Here is a 17,907-nt window from a genome sequence, read left to right as displayed (position 1 = left end):
CAGGTCCTCTCCTTGCACCTTTTGCCCAACAGTGTTTTGTGTAGGTGCAGACGGGGCACCGTCAAGTGCAAATGGAGGCAGAAATAAGAAAGGCAACTGGATGCATTCTATACCCCCCCCTTTGCCGATGGCTTCGTCATACATCTCGGTGACTCCTGTCTGATGCGGACACCCCAGGTCTTGGAGAATTTAAAGACTTTTTCAGCAAGACATTTATGAGAAAATCTAAGCAGCCACGCTTCTCCTTGATAAGTTAGGAAGTCACAGTTTGCAGAGAAGGGCTAGACCGTTTCTTTGAACAGCTTACTGTAGGTCACGTGATTGTCTGTGGCCAAGGCATTTTTCAGACACTGCCAGAAGTACGGGTGGGCCTGTGGGTTTGTTGGCCACTCAAGGACAGAACTTCCACAGAGCCTCTTTCGGAGCTGGAGAAACTTGGACTTCTGACAGGGCTTCTCAAGGAAGATCAAGATAATTACGTCCACTTTTTCATCCATGAGCCTCTGATGGGACAAGTAAAATGCTATCTTAAAATTCTGAGACTTTGCATACTTGTCCGTCATCACAAACACCGTCTTTTTGCTAAGTTGTATACTCTGGGTGAGGTTTTCCAGAACGGGCTGCCCTGGTAACCAGTCCCTTTCCTCGAGACATAGATTAAAATGTTTCTCTCTTGGGTCTTCCAGTTTGGCCACCAGCTCATCCAACACCCACTCGGTCACCGCCGGGTCTTTAGTGTCATACACAATAAAAGCATCATAGCAAGAATCCAGTAATACCCGTTGATATCCCTTTATTTTGGCCTTACAGAAATGGTAACTATACCACACATCCCAGAAATAGAGGTGGTTTGCTGTCATCACCACCATGAGAAAGAGAGCTGCCGACATGGACAGTGAGAACAGAATCAAGTTAGTGAGATCTAACTCACAGGTATACAGATCCAAAGAGACCACGCTCTGGCCTCTGTGAGCTCCTGGACCCATACAAGTCACGTCTGTGGCCAAGTTAGGAATAGTCACCTCCGTGTGGTTAACCCACCAGACAAACCACACAGCATCACAGGTGCACAGAAATCGATTATGATGCAAAAGCAACATCTCCAGGTTGTCGAGGACAGCTTCTGGAAAACTGGTCTTTTGGATAACCTGGATTTTATTTGAGCTGAGGTCCAGATAGCGCAACTGGAAAGCATCTTGTAGAAAATATTTTGTCAGATACCTGATTTGATTTTTGCTAAGAATTAATTTCTTGAGGCTTCTGGAACAGTTGGATAATCTCTCAGGGACAGTCTTCAGCTGGTTGTGACTGAGGTCCAAAGTTTCTAGATTCTTCAGATAGTGGAGTCTCCCCCAATTGAAAGACTTGAGCTTGTTCTTGGCCAAGAAGAGAGTTGTTAGATTTGGAGGCATCCCATCAAAAACTCCAGGAGGCAAAAAACTCAGGGAGTTTTCAGAGATGTCTAATTCCTCTAGTTTCAGCAGATTCTTGAAGAATCCTAAGTATCTGTTATCACCATCTCTCCACAAGACATCCAGGTGATTTCCTCTGAATTCCAGGGCACGAAGAGACTTGCTCTCCATGGTCGTACTGGTGGATGTAGAGATGCCGTTGTTGTTCATCATCAGTTTCTTCAGAAACTTTAGGTTCTTGGTAAAGTTTAGCATGTGAGTGATTCCTTCTAACTCAAAGTAGTGGCTGTTGCTACTTATATCTAGAACTTCCAGATTGCGTAGCTCCTCAAATGCTGTTGAGTAGAGTAAATCAAGCTTGTTGTTAGAGAAGTCCAAATATTTCAACTCCACTAAGGGCTGAAATTCACTGCCATTAAGAGCTTGGCCAATGCTATTTCCTGACAGGTTTAAGCATTTGAGGAAAGAAAGATGCTTAAAATCAGAGGATTTGATAAAAAAAATATTATTTCTACTTAGATCTAAGGTCTTCCCATATAGGTAACAATCTTCATCAGAAGGTAAGAAAGAAGGAGTCTGTTGGGTTTTGTACCTGCAACTCCTTGCGTACTCATCATATTTGAAATAATGTAGTGCTTCAAAGACTTGAACTCCACCACCTTCTACAGAAGTTCTGGTGTTAGAGCAGAAACCAACTTCACTTGAATCTCCTGAAGGGGATATTTTGTTCATTGAAAGGTCTATGACTTTCAATGTTTTAAACTGTTTAAATATGCTGAGATCAGCAATTTTGATAAAGTTAGTGCCAAGATCAAGAACTTCAAGATTGGGAAGGTCCCGTAATGGGGAAAGGTTATGGCTGTTCAGATCCTTAAAGACATACCCTTTGATCCGCAATACTTTCAGATTTTTCAGTGAGGAAAACGCATCCGATAGATTTATAGATGAATGATAGACCTGAAGTTCATAATTGAAAGACAGATCCAGATGGACAAGGTTGTGAAGAAAACGCAGAAACTTGGCATCTCCAATTTCTTTGGCCAAGAAGTTTTGGGATAGATCTAGTTCCTTCAGTTTTTTAAGGTTTTTAAACCATTCTTGGGGCACATACTGGAGAGAGTTACTATGCAGACGTAACACCTGTAATTCTGTCAATGCATCAAAGGCATTTCTGTGGATCTTTAGGGGAGAATTATCTTCACAGGGTGTACAAGGATATGGCGCATTGTAGCAACGAGGGCAGTTTCCACTAAGGTCAAGAAGTTTCAGTTGATGGAGGTTGCTAAAATCATCCTCTCGGATGGATGCGATGATGTTGTTGTAAAGATAGAGTTCTGTTAAAGTAGATGGCAAAACCTTGGGAACAAATGTGATATTGTTATCTTTTAGGGAGAGCAGTTTTAAACGGCTCATAGTTAAGAAAGCATCTTTGTCGATGAAATAGGAAACATTACAAGGATTGCGAAAATAACAGTTTTGGCCCAGGTAGAGTTGTTCTATGTTGGCCAGTTCGGTTAGATTCTCTTTCGTGATTGCAAAGATATTATTGGCCTCAAGGCTCAGCAACTGTAAGCTGGAAGGAAGACCCTGAGGTATTTCTAGAAGCTGGTTTCCATCCAGGTAAAGGGCTTTTAAATAAACGAGTCCTCTAAAGCTTTGAGGTTGAATCTGCAGCCTTCTGGTGCACAAGTGGTCTTTTGGCCCCAGGCGAATAGGTACACAGTTGCATCTGAAATCGATCTCTACCAGATGGTCCAGCTGGTGGAAGGAGGCTGGCGAGATGCCCTGTATGTGGTTAATGGTGAGAGTGAGGTTGGTGGTGTTGGTGGGAATACCTCTCGGAATTTCTGTCAAATGCTTGTCTGTGCAGTCCACGATCACCTGGGCCATGTTATCTTCCTTTGTGACATCACAGGGCAGAGTTTTAGGAAACCATCTCTCCCCCAGGAGTCTGGAAATTAGGATCGTGTTTAAAAGGACAAAGAATGGTCTCTTCAACATCCACATTGGAAATGCCTGAAAGGATAAGAAAGAAGGAATTGCCATTCTAAAATGTACCAACGCTCAACATTGAAACATCCCGTTTGCTACAGTTTTATTTTATTTTATTTTTTTTAAAGATTTATTTATTTATTTATTTATTTATTTATTTATTTATTTATACAAGCACTGGGTACAGTCAGAAGCGCGGGAGGGTGAGAGAATTCACCAGAGCCAGAGTGGGGAGCAGAGCAGGCAGAAGGACCGAAGTACACTGCTGAGGGGAGCAGCGGGCGGCAGGAGAGGTCTGTGCGCCATGTGGGACCCTCGCCCGGCGGCCAGGGAGCAGCCGGGGATCGAACTGGCGCTGCGGAGGCTGCGGGCAGCTTCGCAACCCAGCGCTCCACCGCTGCGCCACCGGGGAGGCCCTTGCTACAGTTTTAAATAAACACCTTAGGTCTTGTTCTCAGCTGCCCGAGCAGAGCCTCCCACCCCAGGGCGGTATTTGTCAGATACTGAGGTTCATAATAATTTAGTTGTATGTCGCACCTTTGGCAGCTTAGCTTTTCAGCTACCTAGCTAGCTTTTAAGGAGGCAGAGGCAGCACTTTCCTATTCCCTGTGATTTAGAGTGCCACATGGAGGAGCCGTCAATTAGCTGCCAAAGTCTGAAACCTGGTGGCTGAAGGAAAGTTAAAATGCAAATACATCCAGGAAGAATACCGTTTGCTTGTTGAACGTGCTCTGGCACAAATTATAAAAGTCGTCTGAAAGAGCCCCATTACCCCCATTTTACAGATGACAGCATCGCTCGGCATTCTTAGCCAAGTGAGCCTCCCTGCTCCTGCCGCGCGGGTGCTGCCGCCCTTCAAGCTAGCTTTCCTCTTGAACTGTTTCTGGAAATCACCCCTGGGATGGTTTGGGGATGAGCATTTTCCCTACATACTGCTTTTACATGACATAAACCGGAAAAGAAAGTAAAGAGCCAGGGCGCTGCCTAACTTCTTGACATTGTCCTTGTTTTGCCTTTTTTAGCCGGCACAATCCTAGTTGGGATTTTTCCACAGCCGATGGATCAAGCAGGACACTTACGGGAATGAAAGGAGGGGAGGCTCTTAATAATTATGCCAAGATTAGAAGCAGAAACCAAGACTCTCTCAGGCAAACTGGGCGTCCCCTGGAACCCCGGGGAGAAAGACCTTCCAGGGGAATATGGGAAGCAGAAGAGCTTTGCTGATCGCCATAGTCACTTGAACTTGCTCTGCCTTAGCGGCTGGTTTAACCGGGGGCTGGCTCTCGTGTCCCAGGCGTCCTCTCAGGATCTCATTCCTGAACACCGGGCTAGTTTAATGGTTAGTGCGGAATGACCCAGCCTGTGTCTCTACAGCCGGCTTCTAGCTCAACTCATGCTTTTGTCCCCCCAGTTGACTGAATCAACCAGTTATACCGTTATATCATAAACCAGACGCCCACTTCCCTTTTATCTGTCATCAGATTCCCCTAAGAGGAGCCATTTTCCCCTCAGTGTGCTGCTTCTCTGTGCAGGATGTTTCAGAGGCTCTCAAAGAGCCTCTTCACGCCACTTTACAGGCCTGACGCGTGCTGGTGTTGGCGCCACAGCACAGCCTTATGTCGCTTCTTGCACCACCTCTTTCCTCCCCGTCTCTGAAGGCATTCACGGAGCCCAGCTGACCTCCTCCATTGTTCTTCTGGACGTCCCCCCTCTGTTCGCCTTTTGATCCAACACCATCTCCGTTGAGATTATTCCACCGCTGCAAAACCTGACCTCCAGGCTTTCTGCTCTTCACTCCACCCTATCCATCAAGCTTGCCCAGCAGTCATCAGATTGCATTGCTCTGAGATAGTCTCGTTTTCTTTTTTTGCACAGAATGAGCCCCAACTTCTGTCACGGCATCCAGGGTCTCCCACAGCGTGTCGCTTATCTACTGCCTTTGGCTCTCCTGACCCAACCCCCCACCAGTTTCTCTAATCACTAAGCCCAGACCCAGCTCGCAGTTGCCTCTCAAGCCCTCTACCCAGAGAGCGCTTCCCGCCACATCCCCCCGTCAGTTACCCTCTAAGGCTACACTTCTCAAGCTGCAGCACTCAGACCCCTGGCAAGATGGCAGTGGGCCAGGGGGTCCAGGAAGGCCTTCGCTAAACATGGCACATCTTCCTGGGGGCATCGCTTACTTGGCGATCAAGGGAAAATGTTTACCACTTAGGGAGGAAGGGTGGGATCCAGCTGGGGGAAAGGCTTTAGAAAGGGAAAGAAAGAAGTAGAGCGAGCCTGGTCCCTGGTGATGGGCTCCCAGGGCCTGGACTCCATGCCCCGCCAGACAGAAGGCAAGATGGAGTCCTGGCTCCCGCTCCCAGAAGACACCACGGAAGGCTGTGAAGAACAATGTCGTGCACTGGGGAGGTGAGTTATAGCCCAGCGGGGGCCGAAGCGGACAAAGGACAATCCGTGACCCAGATGCCCTTGTCTGACTCCATTCCCATAACCTGGATGAGGCCCTGGGAGAGTTGGGAGGATCCCTGAATGGACTGAGTTAAAAACATGAAGGCAGCAATCACCAAACTGAGTTTTGCAGGATGTGCTTCAAGTATTTTTGTGACTAGGAGAAAGAGGCTATGAGATGAAGGAAGCATATTACACCAAAAATCACAGCAGTCTGCTGGTAAATGTTTAACAACGGACTTTACTCATTTCCTCCCCAAATCTCTGATTTGTGAAGTCCTGACTTGGAGCACGCACCAGTCCCGTAGTGTCACAACTCCCATGTGGCCAATTTTGACCTATCGGTGCGATGTCAGTAGAGAGATGGGGAAAGATACCCGAATTGCTCTGGCAAGCCCGCAGGAGCTAGGCCCAGCAACCTCTGACCGTAACACCCCTGAGCCAGTGTGAGACTTGAGCCCCTGCACATGGACATACTGTGCATTCAAATGAAAAAGAGGCCAGAAAGTCTTTTTTCTCCCTATTTTCTAGTCTTCTTCTTGCCCCTGTCAACTTTTCCCTTTGTCTGCTCCCTCCTCCCTACACCGACTGGCCATTGGGTCTCCCCTGGCTACCAAAATCGACTCCAAACTGCTCTCCCTGATTCTTCTCACCATCTACAATTCATTCATCAAACAGCATGAGCGCATTCTTTGTAAGCACGAATCACATCAAGTGGGACGACAGCCTATTAACAGTGAATGAGGTCCAGCCTTCAGCATTGGCTTACACAACGCGTGTTCTGACTCCAGTTTACCTCTGTGCCCCGAACCATCTCTCCCCCTCTTTGACCACACAACAGACATCTGGCCAGTTTTCTGTTCTGCATTCGAGTCACTCTCGGTGCTGGCTGTTACCTCTTCCTGAAATTATCTTTCTCCACCTCTTGCCACAGCCAGGTCAATAATCTCTTAGATTATTGTCATCACCATAAACATTTGGTGTCTGTTTAAGTGCAACATCCTCGAAGAGGTCTTCTCTGACCAACTTATCTAAATATTCTTCATTGTGATAATAATGTGTCATTGGCCTTGGGTGTCCTTGTATAAAACGGTGCCTGGCACTTAATTTGTGCAGCATTATGTTTACTAAATACATGAGTGAATGAATCAATGAGTGCATGAATGAATAGTGAACTAAAGTAAAAAGAAAATTCTCCTTAGAGTAGCCGCCTGTGGGTTATCCCCAAAAGTCCCGAGGGGTCACATTCTGTCTCTTCTCTTTGCCCCAGGGTTTCTTTGAGGGAGGGGGGAAGGTTTAAAAGCAGAACTTTTAAGCCAGGCCTGTGTTGTCCGTTGAAATAAGTGCTACACGGTACTTAGGTTTCCTTGCATTTGGGGCAATGACTGAGTAAAGACGGGCGTCATTCAGTAATTTGCTTTATAAAATGCATAACACACCATCACACGGCCCAGCTTTAGTGGTGAATCATAGCCACTGCCATATGCAAATACGCTGGATAAATCTGGATGCTCAATTTTTGAGTTAATTATGGTAAAAATGGGATGTTTGATTTTACACGCACAGGTGTTTTATTCTCTGGGTAAACCACCTCTTTTTGTTGAAGTGGGAAATGTAGAACTCACATGGAAGAGTCATCAGCCTGTCCTTTGTAGTTTTAGTTTCTTTGAAGCTATATTTATTGAGGCAATGCTGACTGACACCACAGTACACGTCTTCGGTACGGCTTACAGGTCTACGACTGTATGTTATGTCAGCACACCTACCACCCAGGCCCCAGTCAGCCTCCATTGCTCCCACCACACCACACCCCGCTTCTGGTGGCCTTTGTCCTAGTCTGGTGTGCTCCTCCCACTCCTGTTTTCACCCCTCCTCCTTACCGCCACCTGCCCTTCCCCTCCTGGAGGCCTCAGATTTGTGGTCAGCTTTCAAGGCTTGTCTGTGTCTGACCCTTTGTTTGGTTTCTCTATAGTCCACATGTAAGGGACACCACTCGTTATTTAGCTTCCTCCTTCTGACTTATTCTGCTTAATATCATCCTGTCCAGTTCTCTCCATGTTGCTGCAAATGGCATGAGTTTATATTTTTTGATCCCTGAGTAGTGATCCATTGTGTATACATACCACATTTTGATCTACTCATCTGTGTGGGGGCATTTAGACTGTTTCCACAATGGCTGCCTTTTGTCACGTGTGCCAGATAATTATGTTACATTACCAAGCCCTGACTATGAACTTGAGAGGATGTCTAAGTATTCCCATTTCACTGATGAGGAAGCAGAGGTCAGAGAGGCCATTTTAAACCAAAATCCAGACTCCTTTTAGACAATCATGTTCAAGTTCTCTTGTCCAGTTACAAGGAAGGCACTCGGTCTAATGTGCATTTGCATCTTGTTTAATTCCTTTTTCAGTTCAAGGATTCTTGGCATGGTAATGTTTTACTCTTCTGCTATTTAGAGTTTTTATTTAAAAAAATTTCCAAATATTAAAAAGAAATTTATGATTTGAGTGGGACCAACTTCAGGGGAAAAAATGAATTGCACCCATTGCTCAGCAATGCAATGTTAGAGTAGTTTATGAATTTATAAGTTAAAGGTATGCTGAGCTTTATCTTCATAGTAAAGAGGTATGTGCTCATGTAGTCATTCAACAAACAGTATTAGAAATCTACTTTATGCAAGGCACTGTGTTAAACAAAGTAGGGTCCTGCCCATTTAGGAACCCAGTGTCCCAGAGACATCTCAGAAGCCATGTATGTCTCCTAAGCACAGAACTCCTCTGTCAGGGAAATTCGTGATGGGGAAGAACGAGAGATTGTGGGTCAAAGACTAGAGGCAAAGCTGCCTGCCCACCCGTCAAGAAAAAGCTTGATTCAACAGCCCTCTAAAGTGGCGACCCACTCCCCCGCGCATGCTTCGTTTTTTGTGGCAGGATGCAAGCCTGTATTCAGAACTGGAGTCTCCAGATTTTAGATCCCTATTAGACTCCCACCAGAAAGAATGTCTGCGGTAGCAGAACTATGATGACTAATTGGAACAAACATTTACCAAGATGTTTCGAACCTCATGCTTTGCAAATCATTTTTTTTTAAACTGGCCCTCTGCCATTAAAAAAATGTTTTTAACTGAAGTAACCTTGGTTTATGACATTATATGGTGTCGCGCGTGCATCGCTGGTCATCGTAAATCGACACCTGTATGTCCCACAGGTTGACCACTAACTCCATCCTTCACCCCGCAGTCCGCCTCTTTTGCTGCATTGGCACAGCCCCTGCTCCCTGCCCTCTGGCAGCCACAAACAGTGTTTTTATCTCCAGGACTTTGCAAGCTTGTAGCAGACATGCGGGTGTAGTTGTGAGGATTAGCAGAACAAATGGGGAGAGTGAGGAAGTGAGGGGAAGTCTTCTGCCTTGTGACAAGTTAGGGAAGAGGCCAGAATCAGTTGGACTAAACATCTTTCTTTATTCTGGGGCTGAGTGTCCGGTGAATTGGAAGTCAGGTCAGGATTCGGCCACACCGTGTGGCGGAGGAGCGCCGGCTGGGCGCTCACCAACCCTAGCTTCTCTGAAGTGTGGGGCTTGAGGTCAACTCACCTCACGGTCCTCTCCTATTGCGATTACTCAGTGACTCTGACGTTTAGCCTGGAGCCCCCTGAAACTTATCTGCAGGCTCCACCCTCCACTGGGAGTCGTCCTAGTCCCTCAGAACCTCAGGCCGCTGTTGTTGCAAAATGGCCAAAGCAAAGCTTTACACCACCACGAATCTTCTCAGGCTTCCAGAGAGGAAAGAAATTCCCAACAAGTAGTGCCTCTTTCTCTCCTAAGAAGCATTATCTCTAGATAAGTCTATTCTTTTAGTTTTGTTCAGCTCTATGCAGTCGTACAAATGGATAGAACTAGATGACAATCCATCCATTTTGTGGGGGAAAGGTTAAAAATGGGAAGCCGGGGCCTCCCTGGTGATGCAAGGGGTTAAGCACAGCACTGTGAAGCTATCCGCAACACAAGTTCGGTAGCTGGCCAGGGAGCTACCCACATGGCACGGCAGACCTATCCTGTCTCACCCGCTGCTCCCCTCAGCAGTGGATTTCAGTCAGTCTGCCTGTTCTATGCTCCACTCTGTCTCTGGTGAATTGTCTCACCCCCTGCACCTCTGGCCTGTACCCCAGTTCTACACAAAATATATAAATAAAATACGTACAAGTCTTACAATAAAGGAATAATTCTTTTGAAAAAAAAATACAGAGGAAGTAATAAAACCTCATGATAACAAAGTGGAAGAAAATTGTGAAAAGTGACAACTTGAGCAAATATTCACTGATGCCTACTATGTGCCAGGTCCCTGCTTCGAGGTGTTGGTCACATCAGTGCACCAAGCAGAAAACAAACTTTTGGAGCTTATTTCTCCAAATGAGAAACTAAAACACACAGAACTGTAATAAATTATATCGGATGCTAGACGCTAGGAGTTGTGGAAAAAGAAAGTGCAGGGCAGGGTGAAAGGAATCAAGAATTGGAGCTGGAGCTGGGGCTAAAAATTGGGTGGTTTGCGTGGGCATCGTTGAGCAAAGGTTTCTGGGAAAGGAGGTTGTCTGTGCCGCGGTGGGGGGTGGAGCGTTCCAGGCGGGGAGGAGCCTAATGCAAAGCCTCCAAGGCGGGAAGATGCTGGAATATTCATGAAAATGGCAACGAGGCCAGCAGTCTGGGCAGGGGGAGTAGAAGAGCAACAAGAGACGAAGCCAGAGAGGGAGAGGCTGGCGATGGCAGTTTTCCCCTTGGCATGGAAAGCGGATCCACTGCGAGTGTTTGAGCCGAAGAGTGGCATGGCCTAAGTGGACGCTGGCGCTCGGAAGCCTTCTGTGTTTCTCACGGGTCGTGTTGGAAGCGTGTTGAGGAGAGGCCGTGAGGACGAGGGCAGAAGCTGGAGAGGCCGCACGCGGCCGCCACAGCAATTCAAGCAAAGACCAGCTGGCAGGGGCGGAGCGGGTAAGAACTTGCCAGATGCTGGATGTATTTTGAAGGTGAGGCCAAATGAAAGTTCTTGGAAGAATGTGAGAAGAGGGATTGGAGACGGCAAACTTCTGGAAAGTTCCCTGTGAAGGGGAGCAGGCACCGGCAGTGGCTCACCGGGCCCGTGGGGTCAAGAGGGCTCATCTGGGGACGGGAAAGACGGCAGCTTGTTATGATGATGGCGAGAAGACACACTTCAGGCCGACGGAGCAGAAGTACCCCCCAGAGCGTTACTATGGACGGTGCGGATATTAGGAAAGACAGGGGAGAACCTGGGGTGCTGACCCCGCGGAGCCAGAGACCGGTGCACTGGCGGGGAGACTGGCCTCCGCCAGGGCTTTCAGGCCGGCATCCGGAGAGAGTGCGCCCGCACGCGTGGGCTTACAGCGTCTTTGTCCGCACGACCCCATCCTCCTCTGAGCCCGGGGAGGCTTGGCGAGGGCTTTGATGGGGAACAGCAAGAGGTGACGTAGGCCTCCCAAAGCTACACCAGAGAAGGGGACTGAGTATCCACCTCACCCAGTATTGTCTGTCTGTCTGTCTGTCTCTCTCTCTCTCTCTCTCTCCCCACTTCCTTTGGAGACCTAAACCATCGGCCTTGTAACAAGTGTGGCTCCACCACAGCTGCCATGTTGGGGAGACCGCATTACAGGAAGACACAACCCCAGCTGCTCCACCCCGCAGCTGCTGAGCCTCCCAGCCCAGGCACCAGACGTGCAGACTGAGTCCTCAGGCGAGCCCGGCTCCGGGAACTGACTGAGACGGTAGCCAGATCCCCTCCATGTTGAAACAGAAAGACTCCCCGAGACTAAACACCCAGAACAAGTGCAATTAAACCCCAGCCACCCTTTGTCCTTCCTTCCCCCCGCCCGCCCTCCAGGTTCACTGGTAACCGGCTCCACCTGCACCCCCGCATTCCTGGCATCCTGGACAGTTGTGTTCCCTCCCAGATAAAATTCCCTGTGCTGCCTTCGGCGAGCTGACGGCACTACTATGGTGCTAGCCTGATAACGGCCTCCCTGGGCGGCCACCTTGTGTAGTAAACTGCTCTGTGCAAAGAGTCTCGTGCTTCCGAGTCCGGCTCTCTGGGCACAGGAGACCACCTGGGCCGGCCACTTCCCTACCTTCCCGAGCCGCTGAGCGCCAGAGCCACCTCACCACCCGGGCGGCTCCCGGGGTGGCGCCACGTAACAGACAGCGAGTGGTGGTTGTTTTCAGCCACGCATGTGGTGGTCTGTCACAAAGAGATGGGTGACTGGGGTGGGGGTGCCAGGGAGGACAGATGGCGAGTGTGTAGCAATCCTTTTCCAGTAGCGCAGTGTTGTTGTGAGTGAGGAAGCAGGAGATGCTGGGGGTTGGAAGAGAGAGGAGGAGGAGACAGTCCCTCTAGGAGGGTCAGAGAGCAGCTGTTTGGGGGAGAATGTGATTCCCTGCTGGCCGTAAGGAACACCCCCCACCCCCACCCCCATCCCCGCAGGAAACAAGAAACCCAGCATCTTTCTGGAGGAATTTGCCCCCTCCAGTCTTTATCCCATGTTCTTCACACAGTGATCTCTGCTTAGATTTAACTACTCTTGGCCAACTTGTTCACAAACGGATCTTTATCAAGGATGATACTAACTGAGAGGTGGAGCGCACCATGGGCTGCTGCAGAGAGGATTTACTCCTCTACTTCCTCCACTCACTTGTCCAGTCAGCCCTTTGGGCTGCCACGTATCGGGGACAACAGTTCTGATGCTCGCTCGCTCCTCCGATTCATTTTTAAGATCAGAGTTGAAAAAAGTCCAGCTGCCTGGGTTGAAATGGGAGTGCTGGGCTGCGCGCTTCTGCCCAGGGAGTCAGCTGTGGCGGCCCGGGCTCGTGTCCTGGCGGGAGCTGCAGGTGCTGCAGCGGGGTTGAACGAGAGGGCATGACTGAGACCTGCTGGAGAAACATGAGAAAGGGACGTGGTGGAGGCAAGGAGTGTGGAAGCCGCAGTTGGAAGCCCTTGCCTTTGAAGGCATTAACCTTTTGCCGTATTGATACAACACTGCAGAGACATGTGTGGGGTGCATTCCCCTGGGGCTAACCAAGCACTGTGTGTGAATAAGGGAAGTTACTTGAGTGTTAATTTGTTTTATAGACTGAGCCTCCACTAGGAATTCCCCTTATAGATTTATAACCAAAGATCCCCTTTTGCAAATTTTGAAATACTTCTAGTTATAGACTAATCTCTGCGAAGTGTAAATACCCTGAATGTCAAAGCCTCATTATGCAGCCAAAAAAAAAAAAATTAAGTACAGGGATATAACCCAGTTGCTCCCCCCCCCAAAAAAAAGGCACTTTTTGTCATTTACTTCCTGCTATTTTAGCCCAGAGACTTAGTTTTCAGAATAAAAGAGTAAAATGACATCAAGCAGTCATACAGAAATCAGGAACTCAGCAGCTACCATGCCTCACAACGGGCATCAAAGACAACAAGATGTTAAAGCTTATTTGACGTTAACATCCAACTCCCATGTTTTCTGTAAACCACAATTTGCACACTTTTTCTTAAGGACAGGGAATAAATATTTTACTTTCTGCAGGCCCTATGAGTGCCATCCCGACCACTCAACCCTACAAATGGTTCACCATTGTAATGTCAAAGTAGTTGTGATAAATATGTAGACTAGTACACAAACAATAAAACTATTTGTGGGCACCAGAATTTGATATTAATATAACTTTCATGCATCCAGAAGCAGCATTCTTCCTTCAACGTTTTCAATCATTTAAAAAACATGAAAAACAGAGGGCCTCTCTGTTAAAGTCTCAGCACTATCAAGCTGTCACCAGCCACTGCAGCACAAGTTCGATCCCTGGCCAGGGAGCAGCCCACACGGCGCAGCAGACCTCTCCTATCTTGCCTACTGCTCCCCTCAGCAGTGTATTTCAGTAGATCTGCCTGTTCTGCTCCCGACTCTGTCTCTGGGGAATCCTCTCCCCGCTACACACACCTCTGGCTTACACCCCAGTTCTTATATGCATAAATAAAGAAAAAAATCTTCAAAAAAGTTAAAACATGAGAAACATTCTTGTGGGCTATACAGAAACAAGTAGGGGGCTGGCCATAATGTGCTAGCCTCAGCCCTGCACTTTGGTGGGCTCCTGAGATATAAATTATCAATTCTCAGGATGCAAAAGCACTGGTTGGCTAATCTGTAATGATCTTTTTTAATTTTGGCATAATCTTCCAAATCTTGAAGTCATTTGATTAATTTAGTAAATGATTTATTATCCCTTTGTCTTCTAGATATGAAGAGATTTGCTAGAACAGAATAATGCTATTACTTTTAAAATTGCTTATCTACTGTTATATTTTTGGTATATTTCCTTTCCCTCCTACTCTCCAACATCTTGCATCTATTTCACATATTGAGAAGCATCTTAAGTACCAGCTGGGGCTTTGTCAGTGGAAAGATTTGATTTTAAATTCTTTTTCTGACACGTACGAGCTGAATTCTCTAACTGGTGAAATCTCTTAATCACTCAAGCATCTAATTTTTCAACTATAAAATGGCAAAATGGTTAGAATGTAGGACTCTTATATGAAACTATTAAGAAAAGCAAGTAATGTACTATCTACAGATGTTGACTATACCTGAAAACTTTATAATGTTATAAACCAACATTACTTCAATAAAAATTGTAATAGGGGAAAAGTGAAAAGTAGGTAACACATTTATTCATGTAAATCATCAGCCTGGATTAACCAACATTTAATAAGCATCCAGCATGTACATTTAAAAAATCAGGAGTATATTATACTGGTTTTTAGCTCACATTTTCCACTTATCATTATACCAAGACTATTTTCTTATGGCATTCAAAATTCTTCTAAAAGACATGATTTGGGGGCCTCCCTGGTGGTGCAAGGGGTTAAGATGAAGCTGTCAGCAGCCTCTGCAGCACGAGTTCAATCCCTGGCCAGGGAGCTACCCACATGACACAGCAGGCTTCTCCTGTCTCTCCTGCTGCTCCCCTCAGCAGTGTTTTTCAGTAGATCCACCTGTTCTGTTCCCCACTCTGTCTCTGGTGAATCCTCTCACCCCTCAAACCTCTGGCCTGTATCCCAGCACTTGTATACATAAATAAATAATTTTTTTAAAAAAAGAATATTAAAAAAGACATGATTTGATGGTTTCATAATATTCCCCTGAATGGGTGTACCACAATTAACTAATCCTTCCCTAGGACTGGACAGGAGATGTTCTCTTTGCCATGTTTCATAGACTATCTTCATAAATAGCTTGCCACATCCCTGATCATTTCTTTAAGAAGAGTTTCTAGAAGTGAGACTTCCTGATTTCCATATCAAAGGATCTGACATAAAAGCATTAATAAGGTTAAATAGTTTCCTATGATTTTTGACCTTTTGACTATCTTCTGACAATTGCTTTCATGTCTTTTCATATAAAAGCTCTATCAACTTCTTTTTCCTTAAGTAGTAAGATATCATAATGCAGCCCACATTTACTCAGTGCCTCCTGGGAAGTAGTGTGTGCCAGGCTTGGTCTCAGAAGAGCAGAGGGGTCTGCAAGGACAACTTCTAGAGTCAGGCTGCCCAGTCAAGACCACTCAAGCTCCTTTTTTAAAAAAAGATTTATTTATTTGTACAAGAACTGGGTACAGGCCAGAGGCACGGGAGGGTGAGAGAATTCACCATGAGACAGAGCGGGGAGCAGAACAGGCAACCAAATGGAAAACACTGCTAAGGGGAGCAGCAGGTGAGACATGAGAGGTCTGCGGCGCCATGTGGGTATCTCCCTGGCCGGCTGGGAATTGAACCCACGCTGCAGAGATTGCGGACAGCCTCACAGTGCTGCGCTCAAGCTGCTGTGCCACCAGGGAGGCCCCACTCAAGCTCCTTAACCTCTTAAAGCCCCAACTCCCTCATCACTCCTCACAAGACTGATTTGGAGCTGAGACAAAATCATAGACATCAAGTCTGTAGCACGATGCTTGACTTGAGTGGTCGATAAATATTAGCACTCTCTACTATATTACGATCATTGTTATCACAGCATGCCATCCCTCAAGGGGGAAGGCAGATGTGGGCATGGGTTTGCATAAAAATAGACATCTGAGTTTCTAAGAAATGAAACTGTAAGTAGTATGTGTTCTGTGTAAGATGGTTCCCACGTGGTTAACTTCACTAGACCATAGACTCAGAATAAATTCTGGCACCAACATTCAGATCTAGAAGCCAGAGCGGGTTCCTGCTGAATGTGCATCATTGTGTGTAATTTGGGTGACAAAGTAATATCAGAAAAAGGCCACCAATGTCTTTTTCGGATGAATGTTTGGCATACCTAATGCCACTGGCAAAGGCCTTGAACGTCTATATTCTGCCACTTGAGCTTCATAATGGGCCTGAACAGCTGCTGGGAAATACAGGGCTCATTCTATAGTCCAAAGAATTGCATTTCAGAGGGCGTGGGTGATAGACCCAAGGCCCCTGGTGCAACTGGCAGAGCAGGTGCTGAAGAAGAGCCTCTCTTTGATTGAACTTCAGTCTTCTACAGGTCACTAGGCTTTGGACTTCTGTGTCCATCTTCATTGTAACATCAACCTTACTAAGTCAGTTTATCAAGAATCCCTCGCCCCTTGATACCTTATCACCCTTGATATCCTATTAAACACCTCATCCCCTGCCACCTCCCAGGTGACACATGGTCTCCCTGACCTGCTTTCAGCAAGAGCCCTGTCAAGTTGCTTTAGCCAGAGTCCTCTCCACCGCACCCCACCCCTGATATTTCCTCTTAGTAAGTTTCCATCCACTGATGCGCTCACCCTGTTTCCACCCATCAGTCCCCACATGTCCATGCTGCACTGGGAGCTGAGCCCAGTTCCGCACTAAGGTCTGTTTCCCCCTCTTCTACTCCTTCCTCAACAAAGTCTGTTTTTACTATTTTAGCAACTGTCCAGCTCCAGTTTTCTCTGCCAGCGCACCTGTTCAGGTTTCCTGTAGCCCAAGTCCTACATGCTCCCCCAAACCTACAGATGACCCCCATATGCTGGACAAACCACGAAGTAACTTCAGTGATTTGTATGGCTTTCAAACCAAACTGTAGGATGGAACAACTAGACCCACAGAAGCTATTTCCCCAATTCAAACATCTGCTCTTCCTCGCCGCAGCATCCACTAACTCACATAGGAAATTGGACAGAATAAATGCTGATGAATCTGAAATTTCAAAACACCCCTGATTAATCTTGATTATGAAACATCGTGAAGAAGGTTTCCTCCACACATCACCGAAATACAGATTCTTAAGCATAGCTGGTTTCAGTTCTTCCTACAAAGATTGCAGAGAGCACTTTTTAGGACCCTTTCAGCTATTCCTACCATTTTTAGTCTTCTTCCAGAATGAGATAGAGAGGTCTGGTTGAGGGGAGCCAAGCACAAGAGGTGCCAAGACCAGCCTGAGGCGGGCCCAGTAGCATCAACTACGGTAAAGAGAAAACACCAGCGCTGTGTTTCAAAGTTGGCAAAGTATTGCGGCTTCAAACACGGGGAGAACATCTCCTTAAAATGTGCTCTTGAAAACACCTATTAATAGTATTTACTTCCTCAAAGTTCTATGGAGTAGAGAATAAGCCAGAAAACCACTTCTGTTATCATTACAAGTCTGACTTTATCTTCGAAGAATTGGCTTTTTAGGCTGTCAAATTTTGCTCTTTGGGTTCTAAAAACAAACGTTTCTTTGCATATTGCTCGGGTTCCTTCTGCTTCCCGCCCCTTCCCTGAGTTGTCCCAAGGTGAAAATACCTTTCGTGGTTGCATGGAGCAAGGGTACGTCTGGAGGCTTCTGAAATGAAAAGATGAGCTCAGGAAACACAGAATCACGAAGAGTCCAGGCTGCCTGCCCTGGAGTTGGCAAGTACAGAGACAAGGTTGGGAAGGGGGGGTGGGTGGGGGAGGAGCGTGCCAATTTAAGCCACCTCAGACATGACGTTTGCAGCAGCACCAGGTTCCTCTTATTTCTACCACCATAGTTGGGGCAATGTCTGCTCTACATCCAAA

At 46.8% G+C, this 17,907-nt stretch overlaps 1 protein-coding gene across 1 annotated transcript; it reads right to left on the bottom strand.

Moving 5' to 3' along the window:
• Window positions 1-281: 281 nt before the first annotated feature.
• Window positions 282-17,265, bottom strand: TLR7 (toll like receptor 7; the record flags this gene model as incomplete). The annotated part of the gene is made up of 2 exons (XM_084259253.1): window positions 17,230-17,265; window positions 282-3,428 (listed from the first exon to the last, which is right to left on the bottom strand). The coding sequence occupies exons 1-2, from the start codon at window positions 17,230-17,232 to the stop codon at window positions 282-284; spliced, it is 3,150 nt and encodes a 1,049-aa protein (XP_084115379.1). The 5' UTR covers window positions 17,233-17,265.
• Between the last annotated feature and the right edge of the window lie 642 nt (window positions 17,266-17,907).

Source organism: Talpa europaea (genome assembly GCF_964194135.1).
Source record: "Talpa europaea genome assembly, chromosome: X".
NCBI lineage: Eukaryota > Metazoa > Chordata > Mammalia > Eulipotyphla > Talpidae > Talpa > Talpa europaea.
Note: the sequence above shows the minus strand (reverse complement) of the source record. Positions and strands in the feature narration are given on the sequence as shown.